General features: G+C 36.8%; 1 protein-coding gene across 1 annotated transcript in view; it reads right to left on the bottom strand.

Annotated features, from left to right (window-relative positions):
* Positions 1 to 329: 329 nt before the first annotated feature.
* The window catches only part of NUDCD1 (NudC domain containing 1), a 33,007-nt gene continuing 12,466 nt past the window's right edge, over positions 330 to 20,870 (bottom strand). The window contains exons 4-9 of the mRNA XM_010151717.1: positions 18,004 to 18,189; positions 15,247 to 15,454; positions 11,366 to 11,510; positions 9,080 to 9,205; positions 4,138 to 4,297; positions 330 to 741 (exon numbers count right to left, since the gene is read on the bottom strand). Coding sequence (XP_010150019.1) covers positions 449 to 741; positions 4,138 to 4,297; positions 9,080 to 9,205; positions 11,366 to 11,510; positions 15,247 to 15,454; positions 18,004 to 18,189 — 1,118 coding nt within the window. The 3' untranslated portion in view covers positions 330 to 448. The remainder of the gene's footprint in view (positions 742 to 4,137; positions 4,298 to 9,079; positions 9,206 to 11,365; positions 11,511 to 15,246; positions 15,455 to 18,003; positions 18,190 to 20,870) is intronic.

Here is a 20,870-nt window from a genome sequence, read left to right as displayed (position 1 = left end):
GTGTGCGTGATACACACTTCTTCACTCTGCACATCATATGCTGGTAACTCAAGGATTTATTTTCTTTACCTGACTACTTCTTTCGTAGGCGAACAGTGGCATTTAAAACCAGAAGTGAATTTACAAAACTGGGAGCATGGCAAACAGAGTCATTTGGAAAAAACAATGCATAAACCTATCCCCCCATGCAACAGCAGCCTCTGACAGATGCTTTGAGAAAGCTGTTAGTGCAGAAGATATTTTCCCATAGCTCTGAAAAAGCTTACAGTGACAGCAAAGTTGAAAAACTTTCTCACTATCTCACAGACAAATTCTAATGAAAAATTTTGATTCTGCTATAAAATATGTCCTTTTGAACCTCAGCATATTGTACTGAACTTCAATCCATTTACCCACCCAGCTCTTCAACAAATTGTTAACATGGACTACAGCAGACTGTACTGTATAATTAATTTCCAGGGTTCACCTTTATTAAAAACAAGGTTTTTGTTGTGAGAACAAATAATCTCTCACTCGTCGCTTGAAAGCCTAAGATAGGATCACTGGCTTCCAGGGTTGCTACTAGCTGCTTAGCAACCTGTCCTACTTGTCTTCCTTCCTTCCTGTTGTAGAGAACCGTGGACAGAGGAGTCGGCTGACGGTAGATGAAAACTCGTCGCAAGCACTCACAAAGCGCAGCGTAGGAGTAATCTGGAGCGCAAGCCATGAACTTCCTGTCTTGCTTTGATGCTTGGACATAACCTGCACAGCCCAGAAAGAAGGGATAAGTAATGTATTGGTTTTAATAGCACTTTAACTGGCTAAGACAACATCAAGCTTAGCTTAAAAAGTAATATGCAATTATCAACACAGAAACATAAACACATTTTTATTAAATAAACCAGCAGGTTTTGGAGGTATGCATTAACCAATTTAATACCAATATACAATAACTCTGTATATCTTCCTAACTGGTGTTCTTGATGCATATGTATGTATAGCTATTCCTACATCCAGCCCCTCTGCGCATCACAAGGTGTTCCATTTTCTCAGCAGGACCATAAGGCATGGATACAAATCTTGGCCCAGTATTTGTAGTCTAAGCAGAATAACTCACTTCTGTTCCCTCATCTCCCTGTTTGTAATTACATTTACAATTTAAGATTTCTGAGCCTACCTAACCACAAACAGACACTTAAATCTTTCCTCCTATTTAAAACTGAATGAAAAAAATGTGAGTTACTTTCCAACACACTGTCATCTTTGCTAATATTCACTGAGAAGGAAAAATCTTCCTTTTCCTCTCCCATTACAAAACCTTATCAGGACTTATTTCAGACTGATTTCCTTTCACACTTTTGTAAAGAGACTTGAGACACAACCTTTGCAAAGCGATCTACCGTCTTTCTGGAAGGTTACTTGCTTCCCTTGCATTGAACACTGCAATGGTTATCCCTGAAAGTGCCTCTGAGACCAGCATGCATGCTAGCACTTACCTGTTTTGGCTGTCCCTATTTCCTCATTACCATAGGGTCACAGTACTTGTACTGGGGCTGGCTGAGATAGAGTTAGTTTTCTTCACAGCAGATCATAACGTGCTGGGTTTTTTAAATTATAACTCTAAGACTTCTAAATTTACAAATGCTTGCTACTATCCTCAAAACATGATCTCTGTTCAAATCCAGCATGACAGTTTTCACCACGAAACAATTAGTAAATATATAGCTAGACTACAAGTTGATATGACTGCAGTACTGAGAAATATTAGGACAGCCAGAAAACATTTTCCAAGTTTGTCCAAGTTCATTAATTTAATCCATATATTTAAACACTGACACTAACAATAAAAGCAGTAAGGCTTTTAAGTATAGGCTTGCAGGTAAAAGCAGCTTTTGAGCCAGGTGATTTGTATTTAAATGGGATTTCTCAGAAATAAAATCATAGACTTTTTTTTTTTTCCAAATTAATCTAAAAGGAAGTCATTGTTCTCTATTTTTTTAGTTTATAGATACAACCCTGTTCGGAGCAGGGGATTTATATACCAAGACTAAAGAGCAGTTAATGAAAGATATCAGCTTCTTCAGTAAACTGAATGGGCAAGATCACACCATTAAACATTGGCAGACAAAGGTCTATTCAAGACCAACTGCTTTTTTTCAACAGAAAGTTGGTAGGACAAATATATAGAACCAAAAACTTGGTCTCTTCAATTTCCCTTTGGTTCCTTCCTTATATTACAGTCAAAGAGTTGAACTGAAAAAGATTAATTTTTCCATCATCATCTTTGTATAGCTTCTTAAAAAGTAATCCCCAAAGTTCAAGCAGAGGAAGAAGGAAATAAGGCTACTACCACTGCTGTATTCAATACAATGAATACTGTAGGTTTTAGAAAACTGTCCTTTTAATCAGCAAATACTACTTTTTACTACTAGCTCTTGCAAAATACTTCTAATTTGGTTGTAGATAAACAAGCTGATAACTTACACCACCCCTGGCACTTAAAAGGTGAACTTGCTTAGTACAGAACTGTAAACTTCAATATAATACTATAAGATGACAGTATAATAAGCAGAAAGAAATAGAGTAATAATGTTGGCTTTTATCATATTAGGTACAAAGAGCTCAAAGATATCATCATTTCCTTGCTGTTATTTCCAAACCAGTAGAAACACATTTTTAAGACAGGACTACAAAGTCAGCACAGAAACTTGAAACTAACAGTAATTGGAAAAAATCAACTTAATCTTTACCACCCACTTTTTTCGAAGCATAATCAAATTTGAAATGAGTAAACAAAGAACAAACTGTGAAATTAATCTCTCTTATTAGATGATTTGTCAAGATGCTTACAGCTTAATTTGATCTTAAGTTAAAATAAGAGACTATTCAAAATCATTCATATTACAAAACTAAAAAAATTGCAAAAACTCAGAACAAACCCAATTACGTGTTATGGCAACCTATGTGAGCTCTATAAAACAGGTAATTTCTCCTTCATTTTGGACCCAGACTGAGAGTGGTGTGGGCAAACAAATGTATTTTTTGTTATTTGTTTATTGTTTATTTGGGAATAAATCGTCACACTCGTGGCATTATTGAAGGAATGGTTCTAGAGAACAGTTGGAGAACATGAAGACTATAGTTGTAATAGCAGAAGTGAATTCTGGCTCAGATCAATTTTCATGAAAACATATTTATTTGTTTCTTACTTGATAGGTACAATACTGGGCTGTGTGGACCACCCTATTTGATCTGACATGGCAATTCTTACTCTTGCATCCATATTTTTCAAAGTACTTGCTGTTTCTGAGCTTTAGGCTTCTGCTTCCAACAGTGAGTAAAAAAAAAAAACAAAAAAAACCAATTCTAAGTTCTGATTGCAAGAATACTGCAATAACTCATGATTCTTCACAATCACATTTTCTACTTTTCTGGCAGTCTGTAATTTCAGAAGAGTTAAGGGTTTCTTGAGCCAGAGGTGACACAGTTACACTCTTGATTGATTACTGCCTGTCACAAGTACTTTCCTTCTTTTCCCCCCCAAATTCATAAAAACTTTGCATGTCTACAAAGTTTTGCAGCAGAAGGTTCCATAGCTTAAGTGCATGTGTGAAGTATTTCTTTTAGATTCCTTCAAATGTATTATGTATCAGCATCATTTGATGCTCCTAACTCTTACAACAGAGGAAACAGTGAACAATCACGCGCAATTATTCAGATTTATCACCTGGAACAAGAAGATAGGAAAAATTTAAAGGTCACTTATTAAAACATCCTACCATAAACATATATATACACCTAGACATGTCACCAATGAACTGCAGCTGTTTCCGTGGTGATTTCTGTGTGAGTGTTCAGGTGGTGATTGTGCTTTTAAGTCTTTAACTCAAGTTCCCTTACACAAAGAACTCTCTTTTTTACTCAGTAGTTACTGTGCCTGCATCCTGCATATGGTCTGAAAAGGCTTATTTTCCTCAAGGCATAAACATTTTATTTCTTACGTTCACATACTTCTAAAATTAAGCTACCCTGCTGTTATCAACAGAATTATAGAACCTTTCAATTCAAATTTCATTAAGTGAAATATCAACAGAAGCCATATTATTCAGGTAGAAAAGTCTGAGACAGAGGAATGTGACATGGAAATTAACTTCCTACCTAGAGCATTAAAAGTTGCAATGTGTTCCCACATGTTCCCTGGTTGGTCAGAGCGGGGCTGCCAGAGAAGAGCATCAACATCGTGCCTCAGGCAGAAGCATGGCATTTCCTTGGGATCCACAACAACTGAGAAGAGATACTGGTTGCTTCCAAGATTAATCTGAAAACAAAAAAAAAGAAATACAAAATATTGATCCAAAGCATGAACAGCAGATTCTGTCACACATACTGCCAAAGTTAAGATGATCAGCAGCTTCATGATTGTTAGCTGACAAAATATTTGAATACATTATGCTGCATCCCACTGATCAACATGTCAGTACACTGCAGATAGCTAATACCTTTGAAGCAGATGTAATTAAGTTTCTTGGGATAATATTCAGGGAAATATTATGTCCACTACACAAGCAAATGCAAATGTGTTTTGTGTAGAAACAGTTTCCAGGATAGAGGATCCTAACCTATTGATCTGATGTTAGGAAACAATTCTCTCTAAGTAATCAATCACGTCTGGTTTGCTGCAGTGCCAACTGGGAAGGATATATGGTCCCTCTGGAGTAAAAGTTGGTAAGCACTGGAAAAAGGATTCGTTAGAATACTAAAATTATGAAGTGCGAACAGTTTTTATTCACTCACAATCACACAATTATTAAATTTCAAATTAGCACATTCTTCATCAAATCTCTAGATCACCAAAAGCATTCAATAACCACTTCTATTCTTCAGAAATGAGCAATTACGTAAGAAAGACAGGCACATCCAGCTACCTGAATCAACAATAGTATGAAAAAACAATAAAACAACACATATTTTGAGTTTTCTATATAGAGCCTTTTTAAAGGAAGTTACTAGCAACACTTTTAATGTAGCACTACGACTAGCAAATGCTCAAAGAGGAAAGAACAATCTGTTCCCTTGAGGTCTATCAAGAAAGAACACTCAGGAATTCCTGTCTGTACTCTGAGCTGATCTACACCGTTCATGTTACCAGATGAACAAATACATTTGCACCATTTTTCACATCCAGAGGCTATGACTGCAACAGTAACATGCAGGATTACACCCTAATACATGGTACAGTACATTACTCTTCAATGAGGACATCAGATGCTGACATCTGTTGACTAATCATTCATTCTCAAGCAGTTGTCACAGCACTTTTTATTACATGTATTGTGGCAATAACTACAAACTGCAAGCCTTTTATGCTGTCATTGTACAAATGTCACAGGATGGGGTCTCTTATCTTGAAGACCTTAATTTAATCTTAACATAAGAACCAGTGGACTGAAACAACAGCTATCAACACCCAGTAATTTGTTTACTCGAAGTAATGAAGTCTATGGTAGAACTAATATAATTATTTCAGCTGATGAAGTTCAAATCTAATGGCTTAACTTCAAAACAGCCCTCTATAACTTTGCCATTCAACAGGCGTACAAATTCTTCATCGTGTTAAAAGTACAAAAGAGGTGAAATAATCCTCAGTCTCCATTAGGGCCAGATGCAATCATGAAATGAGAGTTACTAATTTTCTAAGCAACCAAGAGGCAAAGAAACACTAATAAAGACAATGCCAAGAGCTCCACTAATAAAGTGCCTTAAGGAGAACAAAGCAGAAAACAGGAGGCAGGTGTTACATTGGTGCAATGTGCTCAGCAAAACAGGAGGTATTAAGTCCCAGTCCCGCAAACTTCTTAGCATCTGAGAAAGGTAGGAGGCCAGCAGAGGTCAGGCAGATGACACCGACAGAGTGGAACAGACCCCTAGAGAGCACAGGAAAAACAGGCAGAATGAAGGGGAAAGAGCTTGAGAAAGGGAACAAGTTGAGACTTCTCATACATTCAGCTCAAGATCCGCCCCACGGCATGCTCGCAGTGGCACCTGCTTCTTACTCCTGGGAAGAAGTCAATAGTGGGGATTGTGCAGGGACACACTGGTTGTGATGGCACTCCACAGGGTCATGGACAGGCAGTTACAGTATGATTTCACCAGAAGAACGCGCTAGAAGGTCCAGCCTCTTCAGATGTTTTTCATCAATGTGACCTGTTTTGGTGCTGGACAGCTAACCTCCCCAAAAGTCATGGTTACTCCTTCTACTTCATTCCCGAATCTCCCAGAGAAGAAAAGAAAGTTGATTCTGGAGCACCAGAAGGAAATGAAGTTTGCTTTTCTACAGACTGGAGTTACATTTCCCCAAGCTTCTCTTCCCCAGAACTCCTTGTAGATGTCACCTCTTCCCGTTTTCAAGCTCTTTCCTCCCATAATCCCCACCTGTTTTATTGAGGATGAGGTGCATAGTCTGTGACTAAACCTGAGCTGTGCTTACAGGCCAAACAGCTATTGCCTTTAAAACTGTGTACAGAGTTTCTGTGGCGGGCCTGACTTCGGGTGGCTGCCAGACACCCACCCAGCTGCTCTCTCACTCTCCCCCTCCTCAACAGGGCAGGGGAAGAGAATAACATGAAGGGGCTCGTGGGTCAAGATAAAGACAGGGAGATCACTCAATTCTACCATCAAGGGAAAAATAGACTTTACTTCGGGAAAATTAATTGAATTTATTACAAATTAACATAAAGTAGGATGATGAGAAACAAATACAAAGATTTTTTAAAAAACCTTCCCTGGCTCAATTTCACTCCCTCATTCCTGATTCCTCCTCCTCCTCCACTACCAGAGTGGTGTAGGGAGATGTAGGGATGGGGTTGGTGTCAGTCCATAACACTTCTTCTCTGGTGCTCCTTCCTCCTTACACTGTTCACCTGCTCCAGTGTGGGATCCCTCCCATGGGATACAGTCCTGTATCAGATGCTCTCTGAAATTACCTACTGCAATTAGCTATTCAAAGACCTAGGTTTGCGGAGTCAAATTCCTATTTTCTCCTTACTCCACAATTCACTGGGAATACTCTCTTCTTTTGTAACACAACAATCAAGGCCTCTTCCCTTAAGACATCCCAGTTTTGCTAGGCACTGGGATGCCAGGGTTCCCCTACTGCACACACACAGCACCGCTCTGTACTTCAGGCATCTTTCAGCATTCTTTCAACAATTAATTCCTGCGCATTTTGTCGTACGTGAGCCTGCAACTGGCTTTAACAGGATGCATAATCCAGAACTCAAGGATATGGTACTATACATATTGATCTACATAACACAGAAGGCAAACTTTATGTTGTAAATGCTACTGCACACGGTTCCAAAAACAAGGTAGTGTTTTTAGGCAGCTCATGATTCACTGGACAAAGCTCCTCCCCTTCACAGCAAAAAATGTTGGCCATCATGCATCTTTAGTTTCTGATGGCTTGGAAAGACAACACACCGGAGTTTAGGCCACCATTAACCTATCTTAAAGAACTGGTATTAATAAAGCAAATGTTTCTCACTAGGTGAAACAGTGACTGCATCTGAGCTAGAGGAGGCAAATGTAATTTTGCCACACAAGAATAGGCCAGTATAGCAATAAATTTGACAAAGATTGTCAAACCTATTTATTTCAGCTGGATCATTGCCATTGAAATGCACTAGAAAATGTCAAGAAAAGTAGAATCAAGTGTCTCTACAGAACAGGTATCATTACATCAGTGTTTTAAATCCTTAAATTATAACTCAAAGTGGGAAATGTTCCTATATAAGTATTTAATCATTTAAAATTCTCTAAGATTCTGGACGCATGTTTCAAAGTTCTCTCCCACTTAAGAGCAAAGAGTCATATACAACTGTATACACCACACTTAAGAAGTAACAGGCCCCTAAAAAATTAAGAAAAAACCCCAAACAATTTGAAAGAACTACTAAATCAAAGTGAAAATACATTCCTGTATGGTGAAAAATCTACTGAAATACTCGTGTTCCTATGTCCTCCAATAAGGCGCAAAACCACAAGATCCCACAGCTGAGGTTGGAGGGGACTCCAGGGAATATTCTAGTTCAACTCTCTCCGCTCAAAGCAGTGCCAGCTAGAGCAGGTTATACATGTGTGAAAATTTCCTACACACAGTAATTGTCCTTTAAGCACAATGTTTTGAACATATTAGCCTTTGGATTACTTTCATGCCACACACAGTTTTAATAGCTCTTTACAAACACCCTGGGGTTCAAACTTGCGCCACAATGCCCTGCTGCCTGCTAGAAAGCAGTGTACATCAGGTCTGCCTTCCTTGACTCCATGGTATCATGTCTGCCCTGGTATGTGAAATGTCTCTGGAGAACAAACTTCTTATCCTTCGCGGCAAGTAGCAGTAGTTTAGGCTAAATTATTCAGAACTTGAGCCAGTCTGGTCTTGGAAGCCTCAAGGACAGAGGCTGCAGAACCTTACAAGACAATCTGATCCATGCTACAATCATGGTGTAGAAGTTTTTCCTTCCATCCAGTTTGAACCTGTTGTTTCTGCTTATGTCTGCTGTCTCTTGTTTTCTGACCATGCTTAACAGCTAAAATCCACAAGAACAGAGTTGCTATAAAATGTCTTCCTACCAATTACAAATTTAACTTCTGTCAAAATTGTTACCTATCACTGTATCCACAAACCAGCCAACTTTCTTGGTGGAGTATGAGAGCCTTTAAAATTAATGTTTTCTTCTTTAGCAGCACAGATGCATGTATATATGTATATACATACATACACACACACACACTGACAGACATATATATATCTTTACTGCTAAAGGAAAATAACATTTTTATCTTAACTTCGCTTTTTCAAATTGCTCACTTGTGAAAGTATATCTTTTTTTTACATCACGATAAAAAGGAGCCATGTTTTTACATAAGATATTTACAGTGACATTGGTTGATATTTCTGTTGCTACTGTGATTTTACATTATCGAAGAAATTCATGTGGTTTCAAGAGTTTGCACAGATTTTTGTTCTGATAATAGAATTCAACTTGCATATCAAAAAACATTTACAAGTATTTCTGTAATAATTTGCAGCACTTACCACATGAGTGATTTTCAAGGTATCACCATCAAATCTGCACAAGCTTGTGCCATCTTCAAGAAAAGCATCACATTCTTCTAATTCTTGAGCGTTACAGGGTGGGTTTTCCTTTTCAGGGTTTGGATTCTGAAATACAAAAAGCCAATGAACTACACTGAAAATCCAAACTCCTGAATATATAGAGAGATATAAATCCCTTTTCATAACAAAAAAGTTCAACAGAACAGGAAGAATCATTTGCATATTCTTATATACTTAAAGATTAAGCTATCATGTACTTATTCAAAATTGGTAAGGGGGGGGTGGGGAGGATAGCATGAGTGTTAGGTACAACAAAATCCATTTCAGTTTAATGAAAGGTACATAGCCACTAAAACACGGACAATAAATTCTTTTCTGTAAGCACCAAAAATATAGAATCCTGAAAACCTATGCAGGTTTAGTACATTTACACCAGTGTAAGCTTCTTTCAGATTGTCACTGGAAATGCTATTAAAAAAATAGATTAATTCATCTTGTAAGTAGCTCTAAATATATGCCTTCTTTTAGCTTTGCTAATAATTATTTAAAATTAATAATGTTATGCAAATTTTTCAATGCACTCAAAACAAGAAAAAAGCACACGTATTTTTTGACATCCCACAAGAAAGGAAAAAAGGTCACTTCTACTAGTAATTCGAGAGCAAGATATAACGCTACTGCATACAGAAACCGCTGACTTCTGTTAATGACACCTTCCTTGGACAATTTTCAAATCAGCCAAGCTACACTACCTTTGTGATATATTTAGAGAACTAGCTTCATGATAACAGAAAGAGTCCTTTATTTAACAGAAGGCAAAAACATACACTTCCTCATTAAGTATGAATTAATGTCGCTTCTTGCACAAAAAAAGATACCATCTTGACATCTAATATAAGTGGAAAGCTTAGGCCAAACAGAATGTGTAAGGAAAGATTAGAGAGGGCACTAAGACTAAATTCATCTGACACAAGGAGTTCTTGAGTTCCTGTGTTCATTTCTTCATCCATTTCAGTTGATTGTTAAGAACATTTATTTTGGTTCAGTCCACAAAGTGAAGGAGATCAGCACAGGGTTGGGGTTTTTTTCTTAATTTCTACGACAATTTAAGTTCAAAGACAACAAACATGAAGAGATAACAAAGAAACATCTTCAAATGACAGAAACCAGGAAGATTAAGTGTCATAAACTGCAGGCCAATGCACAAGACTTAAGGCAGGGTATCTGTCTCTTTAGAAGGCAGACTTTGGGGTTCACCTCTCCTCTAACAAGCATTCTTGATGGCCTCTGGTTTACTGTTTATCTAGCTTTTAAAAAAACCTTCTAGGTGAACATCATTATCATAAGCAGTTATGGTAACCAAGAAGAATCCATGCCTTTACTATACATATGTAGCTAAAGCTGCAGTATTTAAAAACAAAAACAACAAAAAGAACTCCACCTTAATATATATTTAAATGAACAGTTACCTAAGAAAAGATTTAATATTTTGTTTACATGACCATTATTACACACAAGCTGTAAAAAAAAAAAAAAAAAAAAGAACAGAAATCCCTTAAGGTCAGTATGAGTTACAAAAGAAAAGAAATACGAAGTTCCAAGTAAGTCTATGGTCAAAAGATGTACTACAATATCTTGCCCACAGTGGAGGAGAGAGGAGGAAAATCGATTGAAGCACCAAACAGAATTTATTTTAATAATATTTTTCAGCCTTATTAAAATAAGTAACACTCCAAAACTAATATATCAAGACCCATAGGCAGTCACACTTCACAACTTCTAGATGAGATGCAATTTTCTGATTAAACCAAAAGGGGAATATCAAACAAACAGCAGTTAAAAATTACATTTTATTTTTAGTAGACTCCCTTCATAAGAATAATGCCAGAAAGTTCATGAGTCACGCTTATGCTTTCGCAGATTTTCCTTTTAGAAAAGTCATTTACACTCACAGTCAATATAAACCAAGTACAGTATTCCTAGGAGGACAGTATAAAAGCGTTGCTAAACTGCTGATAAGCAACAAACAGACATCCTTCAAAAGTACTTGAATCAACTGCTTTAAAACCAACTGCCACATTGTAAAAGGTGGGAACAAAATTTATTTCTGATGTCAAATCAGACTTCTGTTTTGGTGCTATCGTGAAGATAAATTCAGTCCCCCATGAAGAAGGTATTACTGTTCAAATGTGCAAATCAGGACATAAAGAACAGACAACATGCAAACGTAACAGAATTTGAAATCTTTTACTTTCAACTCCTTACCATTACTTCAGAGGTAAGATGCATCAGGTTGTCCGTTATTTCAGAGCATTGGGAAGAGTCCATAATGAATTCCCCTCTTGTGTCACCAATTAGCAGCTCTGGCCACCAGGGTCCCTCATTTTTCTTAATTAGAGAAATTTCCAAACTAAAATGTGAATTGAAGACAAAGAGTAGTAACGTGAGAACACTGTATCCTTTTTTCAGATCAGTTAAAAAGCTCTGACTGTGGATTTAAGCAGTTCTCTCCAAACTGAATGAACAATGAAAATGATATAACAGAAACCATTAGCACTCAATTTATAAAATAAACTACTCTAACAGAAAATATTCTGAAGAAAAACAGACCAAGGACATGTGATTTCTAAAAGCCTAAGAACAAAGAGAATGTATTCATGTAAGAGTCCTCAGAGTTTTCAATGTTAATGCAGTTTACCCTGAAGCAGTCATTAAAATATTTCAAATACTGTAGGAGATCACTTGTAAAGAAATCTATTCAAAGAGTGACAAAATTTTACTACAGATGTTTGTTTTATAGACTGGTTGGGTTAGAAGGGCCCTTAAATACCATCTAGTGCCAACCCCCCTGCCATGGGCAGGGACACCTTCCACTAGACCAGGTTGCTCAAAGCCCCACCCAGCCTGGCCTTGAACACTTCCAGGGATGGGGCATCCACAGCTTCTCTGGGCAACCTGTTCCTGTGCTTCACCACCCTCTCCGTGAACATTTTCATCCTGATATCCAATCTAAATCTACTTGCTTTCAGTTTAAAGCCATTGTCCCATAAGAGAACCAGGTATTACCATTAACTGACTAAATAAATAGAAAACAAAGGACTTAGCCTGATGCACCAACACAGCAATTCCATTTAATTACTGCGTTAGCCTGATGCACCAACACAGCAATTCCATTTAATTACTGCGTTAGACCAACTCATGGATATAACGATAAAATGAAAGTTAATTTATTATATTCATTTTCAGATATACTTAGAGGATTTACAATTACAGTCTTTTACCCGACAGAAGAGGAAAACCTACGTTCCTAACTTCTGCACCATATCAATAACTACGTGGTGAACTCTGAATCAGATTCTGGAGCAATTACATTGGTATTAGGAATGGCATACTTTTACAGATGGTATTTGGAGCAAGTTTTAGACTTTTAATAAACTAATTTAAAGTAGGAATTGCACTACTAACATTAAGAACTGAGAACAACTTATTACGTTAGTATTTCCCATTAAAATAGAAGCCTGAGATTTACACAATATTGCACACTTGACTGAGTAATAAAAATTGAGTTACTCAGCTGAGTTATTTTTCACTATGATATCTAATAATCAACAACTGAAAAGTCATATTTTAGTACATAGTTAAGAGTATAATCTACATGCAAATATTAGTCCCTTTATTTAATTCTTTTGGAGAAACTTTCTGAGCTAACCTTTTGTGAAAAAGCCAAGATTTTTGATAAGGGAAAATTTTAACTGGAAATGTCCTACAGAATCAATTCTCACAAGGCATACACTTCACAAAGAAGTTCAAACAATGCAGTAATGAAAAATACTGACATCAAGCTTGTCCAAGCACCCAGAAGTCAATATTATTTCTACTGTATCTTTTTCCACTTTGTATTCTAAACTATTACGATGGCAAGAATAACTACCACTGCATGTATTCCACACAAAGCAATGTGCAAAACTATCAAATATCTCATTCTGCTCCCTAATTTCTACACCCTGGGGAATGACAGTGAAAACATATGTAATTAAAAACTGTAATTTGAAACTGTAATGAGGGGTGGTTTTTTTGTTTGTTTTGTCTACTTGAAACTCAGACTTCATGGTGTCAGAAAGCTACGGTTAATATAAATACGGTTAATATAAAGTCTAGTTTTCACTGGGTCTTCTCAAAATCCCTCTTTAGATGGCCGTATTTTCCATAACGTTATGGTTGGGAACATTGCTGTGACATTTAAATAAAACTGTATTCCCCCCACTTCCTGCATGCTGGTTCAGATTTATGGGATTAAAGTTTGTGCATCTCAAAACCTCTCAAAGCAAACTAAATTGGAAACTCTGCAGGAGAAACTGCAGGAAACTCTGTGGACCAAAAATGCCTAATGAACGTCCAAGAACAGATCCAACTACACAAAAACTAACAGGGTTTTTTTTCCCTATCAGTAAGCTTCATATATGCAAAAATAAATTTTTGAACTGGGTCTCTGAGACAGAAAATTGAAGTGCATACATTCTCATAAAATAGGTATTAGATACTGAAAAGTGAAGGGGATCAATAAAACCACATGCCCTGCTCTAAAGCTCAAAAGTAAAGTGCAATTTTCCTATTATATGATTACCCTTATTACAATATATTGCAGTCAGAATAACTAAAACGTAAACCCAGCAATAAATTTACAGAAAAAAGGAGAAGGAAAAAAAAAAAACCCACCACCACCACCAAACCAAAGAGGCACTGATTATGAACCAAAGGTAAGACAGACTGAAAGATTGTAACAAAGTTATACCATTGAAATTTAAACCTTGAATTGCTAGAGTCAAAAACAGTATTTCCAAGAAACAGACATGGTCAAAGGGATAAGTTTGCTTCAGAAGAAACTCACCAACTACAGCAAAATCACAAATTAAGAACCCAAAGATTTTTCATATGTAAGCTTATTTTATGCAAATGCAAAACTGTTACCTGGTATTTATGTTTTTCAGAACCCACAGTGCTTCAAAGTAAAACTACATTGGATGTTAATGACTAGAAAACGAGGCCAAGCAGGGAACAGAAGACATTTCAAAATGCCTTGAACATGGACACAACTAACGCATTCCCCTCACTCCTGTCCCATGTTCTCAGGTGGTATATTGTTGCCATTAATACATTAGGAACTTTAAGAAGGAGTTTTTCTTAACCAAATGAATTCTTCGTCCTTGAATCTAGTAAACAGATTTAAGCATTTTTGTTGCACTCATGTACTGGCTTTGGCTGGATAGAGTTACTTTTCTTCCCAGTGGCTGGTGTGATGCTATGTTTTGGATTTGGTGTTGTTTTGAATAAAAGATATAGGCAAATTTATATTTTGCTAAATTTATGTCCTTTATCACAGAGTAGGTGCAAAACTTTCCCAGAGAGAAAAAGTCATTTTTATCTTCTTTAAAGGAAATAACTACTTCCACAGACAACTCTTTCTTTTTTTTTAAATGATGACACCATACATGGAAATTACTCTTTAAACAACCATTAAACCAAACCTGCTTGTTTCAAAAAATAGTGGCATTATGAGCATCAGTGTATGCTTAATGTTGCAAAGAACTCTGCTTCACAGCTCAGTAGCAGAAACTCTCGATTTCTTTGTCTGATAGGGGTATAGCTGTGACACCATATATGGAAATTACTCTTTAAACAACCATTAAACCAAACCTGCTTGTTGCAAAAAATAGTGGCATTATGAGCATCAGTGTATGCTTAATGTTGCAAAGAACTCTGCTTCACAGCTCAGTAGCAGAAACTATTTCTTTGTCTGACAGGGATATAGCTGTCAGTACAGACAATTATACATAATGCCTATTCTCTGAAATAAAAGAAGGTATTATTTTTGAAAGACTGTTTGACATTGTTGTAGGAAGTAGCTGGTCATGTATCTTACATGCAAGTAACCATTATTACTTTCACAATGAGCTAAAGAAACAGTACTGTGAGACAGCACTGCAAAGGCCAGTAAACTATTTTCAGAGAAGGTAGATTCTCATAAGGAAGGAAGCAGGGTGTAGCATTAAATGAGACCATTCCCAGAGGGACCAGAAGTCAGAGATACTGTATACACTTTTAAATCAATTTCTACCAATAGAAAAACTAAAAACCATATACAACACCTTTTGTTCTCTCTAATTATCCATGTGCAGCTTTCATGATCCACAGATGAATAAAGTTTTCCTTCCATCAAAGGAGGCTGGTCTTTCAGCGTAACACATATGTTATCAAGGGAAAAGTGTACTTTTATGTCATCCTTACTGGTGTCTTGAGGAATGTGAACTGTTATTGTCAAATCATCTTCAGTCTGCTGCCAGTAATAGAGAGGGTCTACAATTGGAAACATGCAGAAAAATACAAACTAGATAAAAAAATGTTGTCCTGGATTCTGCAGCATGCAGTGCAAGGAGATATGGAACAGAAGTCTGGGGAATGGAAATTAACTTTTACTCTGAACAATTTACATTAAATATATTCTGATTATAAAACGGAGAAACATTTTTTTAGTAATCAATTTCATTTATGTCCCTCGTCTGGAGACCAATTTATATTCATGTCTATCCTTAAATATTCTGATAGAGTTATAGAATGGGAATTAACTATTACACTAAATTTATTGTAGTATTCCAAAATTCATAATCAAAACGTACTTAAATACGCTGACACATTAACGGTGAAAAATTTGGTTGAAGAGACATCAGGTGCAGTGGTACTGACAAGCTACTGCATGCTCAGAAGGACAGGCCATTCAGAGATGTGAACGGGTTTTTTTCTTACCTATTTTGCCAGAAGCTACGCTGAGTGTTCAACAAAAATGATTTTCAAAGACCAAGTAGTCTTCATCTGCCTCAGCTGATGGAGATGTAATAAAACTGCCTGCCCAGAGGTAATGGCTGACTTTTGCTCCTGGGTCTAGAATGTGCCTGATATCTATCTTGATTATTAAACTCCTACAAGAAGTGGTCTTTTAAGAGAAATGTACATCCAAAAGGAAGGCTATGACAGCATGACTGGGCGGTACACAGCTGGTCACAGAAACACAGATGCATTCATTGTCTAAAGAGCAATCTTGTACATGCTGACCTTGCTATTTAGAGACAAAGTGTTGATAGACCCTTTGGAATCTCTCAAGTTGTCACAACACAATACAAAATCTTGTTTATCTAAGCTTCATGTCAGCAACTGTGACTCTGGAAGGACTGTTGCCCACAGGTTTCCTGTTTGCAATGGATCAGTCACAGGTACTACAAATATACTTTCCAGAAACTATTAGTATCTGAGACATGACAGCCTTCAAAATTCTAAACTTTGACAGAGATTGTACCTGATACTAGAAGTCTTAATTTGTAAGAAAACTGAAACCAAGAAAGTAGCTTAGACTTCGCCTCTTCACCATCTTCATGTCAGAAATGTGCAAAGGAGACTATGAAAGAACAAATTAAAACCCAAAAATACCAATGTCCAACATAGCTGCCCTAGTATTTCTTTATCTAGTTGTAAGCTCCTCTAAAATCAGTTTTATTGCAAGAACATCTTGTTTCATTATCTAATATCTATTATGTCTGCAATTTTACATAACCAAGCAACTGAAATTATAGCCTACATTAGGTATATCAAAAGACAAATTCTCTCTTTAAAAAGCACTGGACTTCCCCCTAAACTAGGAGTTCAGGCTTCCGTACCTTCTCTACCATTAGATATTTCTGCCATGAAAAGTTTTCTAAAGGTATTACTGCAAACAGCACTCCACACATGACAGATTTCTGGGCTTTGGCAACCCCACATGTGCACACACATGCATGAAATGAGCTACATAGCGCTCGTCACTGTTTCTTTAATCACACCCAGCATACAACTCAAGAACCTCTTAAAACCCTGAGAGCACTGAACTAGCAATACACATCACATTATGGTGCTCAGTGCACTGCAGAACTGCTTTGCTTCAGGATTTATACATGAAGACTGTTCTTAATACAATGGTATGTAGAATGTTAAAAGTTACAGTGTGTTAACATTAATATACTCCAGAAAATTGATTTTTTTCATACTCGTTCCCAAACAGATTTTTACACCACTGACAGAGAGTATGCTAGTATAATTCAGTTTGGATTGGTTCACTAACCAGTCTTGTATTCAGAAGCAAAAATCAATCCTGAAATAGTACAATATAGCTACATAAACATAAATATCACTGAGCTCTGTAATATGCATGATAAAAACTTTATTAATAGGTTTTTTTCCATACTTAATTTTAATCTCAAGGAAAAAAAAAAAGTATGGATGCCTTTTACTGAAGTTTATTATTTTTTCTGAACTGCTTTCCCACTGGAGAAAAGATAATGTTTTACAGGATTCTCATTCTTTAAGAGAAAAAAGGGTTATTTTTATTATTACTTTTATCTTTATTTCTAAAGGCAGGAGTAAATTATGTATCACAGAACTTTCCAAAGAACAACTATTTGGCAGCATCAATGGATGCTACACTGCCCTCTCTCACCTAGGAAGACTGGCTTCTTAACTGGAGTACTTCAGCCAGATGCCTACATTCAGGTGCTACTTCAGCAATGCAACTGCTGTCAAATACTTAGGCTAGTTCTGTTTGCAAATACATCCTTTTCCTTAGGACAACAGAATTCTTTGGGTGTCTCCTATCCTAAAAGACTTCTTACGTAGGTTTATGGGCAATACAACTTCCTGGCACGAAGCCAAACAAAAAAGTGAATCTGTCCTTAAAACAAACAAGCAAAAAAGTAGTAATTTGGAAGACATATTAAAACTAACATTTACTGCTAGAGTTTCCAAACAGATGTTAAAGTGACAAGCTGATTTCTAAGCCAAAAGAGAAAGCAGCCTGTCACAGTCAGCCAGATAAGTCTTACCTTTCTTTTCATTTGTTGCTTTTGCATCATCATTTTCTTCTAATTTGTCATCTTCATCTCGCATAAACCTGAATGGTTTGTAGGAAACAATCGTTAAGCCATCCCCACTGGGCTCTATTGCTGCATAATGGGGGACTGATTTTCCTTGTAAAGCTCTCCTTTTAAATATTTCATATCTATGATCACCTACAAAATAAAAAACATAAAATCTTAGCAGTAATATTTTTCTAGAAGACTATTATATGAGAATCTCATTACACTTAAAAATACAAAGCAATCCTAACAGTTAAATCACAGCACCGTAGTTTGAAAAGAAGTCTTTTCTGTTTTCCAATGAGTTTGTTAAATATGTAAACCCTAAAATTAATGTAACATTGCCCTTTTTTCTTACTATGTCTTAGCTGATCACAGCCAGCCCAGCAAGTCAAAAAACTACTCACATCCTCTGTACAAACAAGTTTTCCAAATACTTTCTCAGCTACGTGAGCAGCAACAAAATAGCCAGTGGGAGTACTTTGTTCATAATGGAAAATGCCCACCTTCCTCAACTTTTGCAGGACACTGCCCTTTATGAGGGAGGTCCCAGACATCAGCTATTGGTGTCAAGGACCATCCCATATCCCTACTGTGCTCCCAAGCACATGTGTACTGGTGACTCAAAATACAAGTAAGGTGACAGGCTCTAGGACAATGTTTGTACATTTCTCATTAGAATCTCACTGCCAACAGAGTCCTCCGTAATTGACCAACTTCTGAATAGTAACAGATTGTCCAAAAGGTGTACCTGTTTGACCTTAATGTTAAGCATACAGAAACATTGAAGTTACAGGAGAATACAGATAATAATGGATAAGGCAGGTATAACATAGGTCCTCTCAGTGGGTTATCTTGTTTGCTAAGGAAAAAGTGGAATGATGAGTAATTACCAGACTATAATGTAATTATAAAAAACACTTAAGTAAAAACACTTACTGGTGTCAATTAAACTCCCCACACTTTTTTCCTAAAAATCTTAGTCAGGGCTGAGTGGGTATTAATTGAAGAGATTCAACTTCTAATTAGAGTTGAGATCGATACAATCAGAAGATGCCAGGCAAGATTAACGAATTACCTCAACTTACTATACACGACCATGGAGAGAATGTCTTCGTTGTAGTGAGAAGTTAACAGCTCATCCAGTGAGTGGCTATTTAACTGACTGAATTTAACTGTGCACTGAAACACCTAAAATTCATTTGTATGTCTCACTTACAGCATTTTCTCACTTGTTAAAAGGCTCTACAGCCTCACAACTTGTCATTGCGTGACCAAACCTTTTGTAGAGTATTTTCAATCATCAACACTTCTATATTTTTTTATATCTATGACTTTTTTGATAAGTTTATACTTTATACATGACTTCTCTTGTGAAGAAGCTAAACATGTAACATTTTTGAGTCTAATAAAGCAGCATGGTGAATCTTCAGGTCAAGCTTTTACAGTGAGGATTCTTAAAACATCAGTTAACTAAAGAAAACAACACACTTTGAAAAGGTCTATTTCTGTCACAATCCTCTGTAGTACCAAATAAGGTGTGAACACACCTAATCACTGCTTCCATTCAGATTTATTTCCATGCTTGTGTGACCACTTTGTCTAGCCAACCACATATTGCAGGGACTCTCACAGTAGTCAGTGTCAAGAGGCATAACTATGTCTGAAGGCTTTGCTTTGATTTTGCATAGATTTTGGTAACCTGAAAAATGGCTTGCTGATTACTACCTATTTTTACTACAATGAGATTTGAAAAACTGCACCCACAGACAGAGTTTCAAGATAAGTTAAGCATTGCAATTGCCTACTGCTGAAAGAGCATGTGAAGCACTGCAATGCCTCAAAACGGCTTTTATCTTCAAGACTGGTTCATACACTACTCTGATTTGCAAGGCATTTATTTAAAAGGAATGAAAATGTATTTATCTTCTCATAATTAAAGTTTGCTTTGAATCTTGTTATTTACATCTCTGTTGACTGTAATGACAAAAATTTTGTCTATTCCTTGGAAATGCTGGAGAATGGGAAAAATTTTTTGAAAGATTTTTAAATCCACTTTTATGGAAGAAGTTTAATTCCACGAACATGTCTTAAATTATAAAAAACACATTGTAAAAAAGAATTTTTTTATGAGAATACATAGTGTTACAAAATATAAAAAATTTGTGTTAGTTCTCCCTTTAAGCAATGGTCTTAAGTTCTAGACTGGCAGTATAACTGATTTAATTTTTCGTACAAGATACAACCAGTAATGTTCAGATGTTTCTTTCTCTTGTTGAGCTGGCCACAAAAGCATAAGCCAGTCTCAGGTGGCTTTTCAGCTCTCTCAGAAATATTTCCATCAACCAAGGTTTCAACAGCAGACAGCGTGAATAAAGCCACTCAGGTCTGCAAAGCTGGTGACAAAGCTGGAAGACATGTCCTGTGAGAAGCGGCTAAGGACTTCAGGTTTGTCTGGTTTGGAGAAAAGGAGGCTGAGGGGCAACCTCATTGCTCTCTGCAGCTTCCCAAAAAGGGGAAGAAGAGAAGGAGGTGCCGATTTCTTCTCCCTGGTATCCAGTGACAAGACACGTGAGAATGTTTCAAAGCTTAGCTTAGAAATACACTAGGAAGCATTTTGTTTACCGAGAGGATGGTCAAACACCGGAATAGGCTTCCCAGAGAGGTGGTCAATGCCCCAAGCCTGTCAGTGCTTAAGAGGCATTTGTACAATGCCCTTAACAACATGCTTTAACTTTTATTCAGCCTTGAATTGGTCAGGCAGTTGGACTACACAATCATTGTAGGTCCCGTCCAACTGAAATAGTCGAGTCTATTCTGTTCTCTTCCATTCT

Source organism: Eurypyga helias, unplaced genomic scaffold (genome assembly GCF_000690775.1).
Source record: "Eurypyga helias isolate BGI_N326 unplaced genomic scaffold, ASM69077v1 scaffold4125, whole genome shotgun sequence".
NCBI lineage: Eukaryota > Metazoa > Chordata > Aves > Eurypygiformes > Eurypygidae > Eurypyga > Eurypyga helias.
This window is presented reverse-complemented; position numbering and strand designations above follow the sequence as displayed.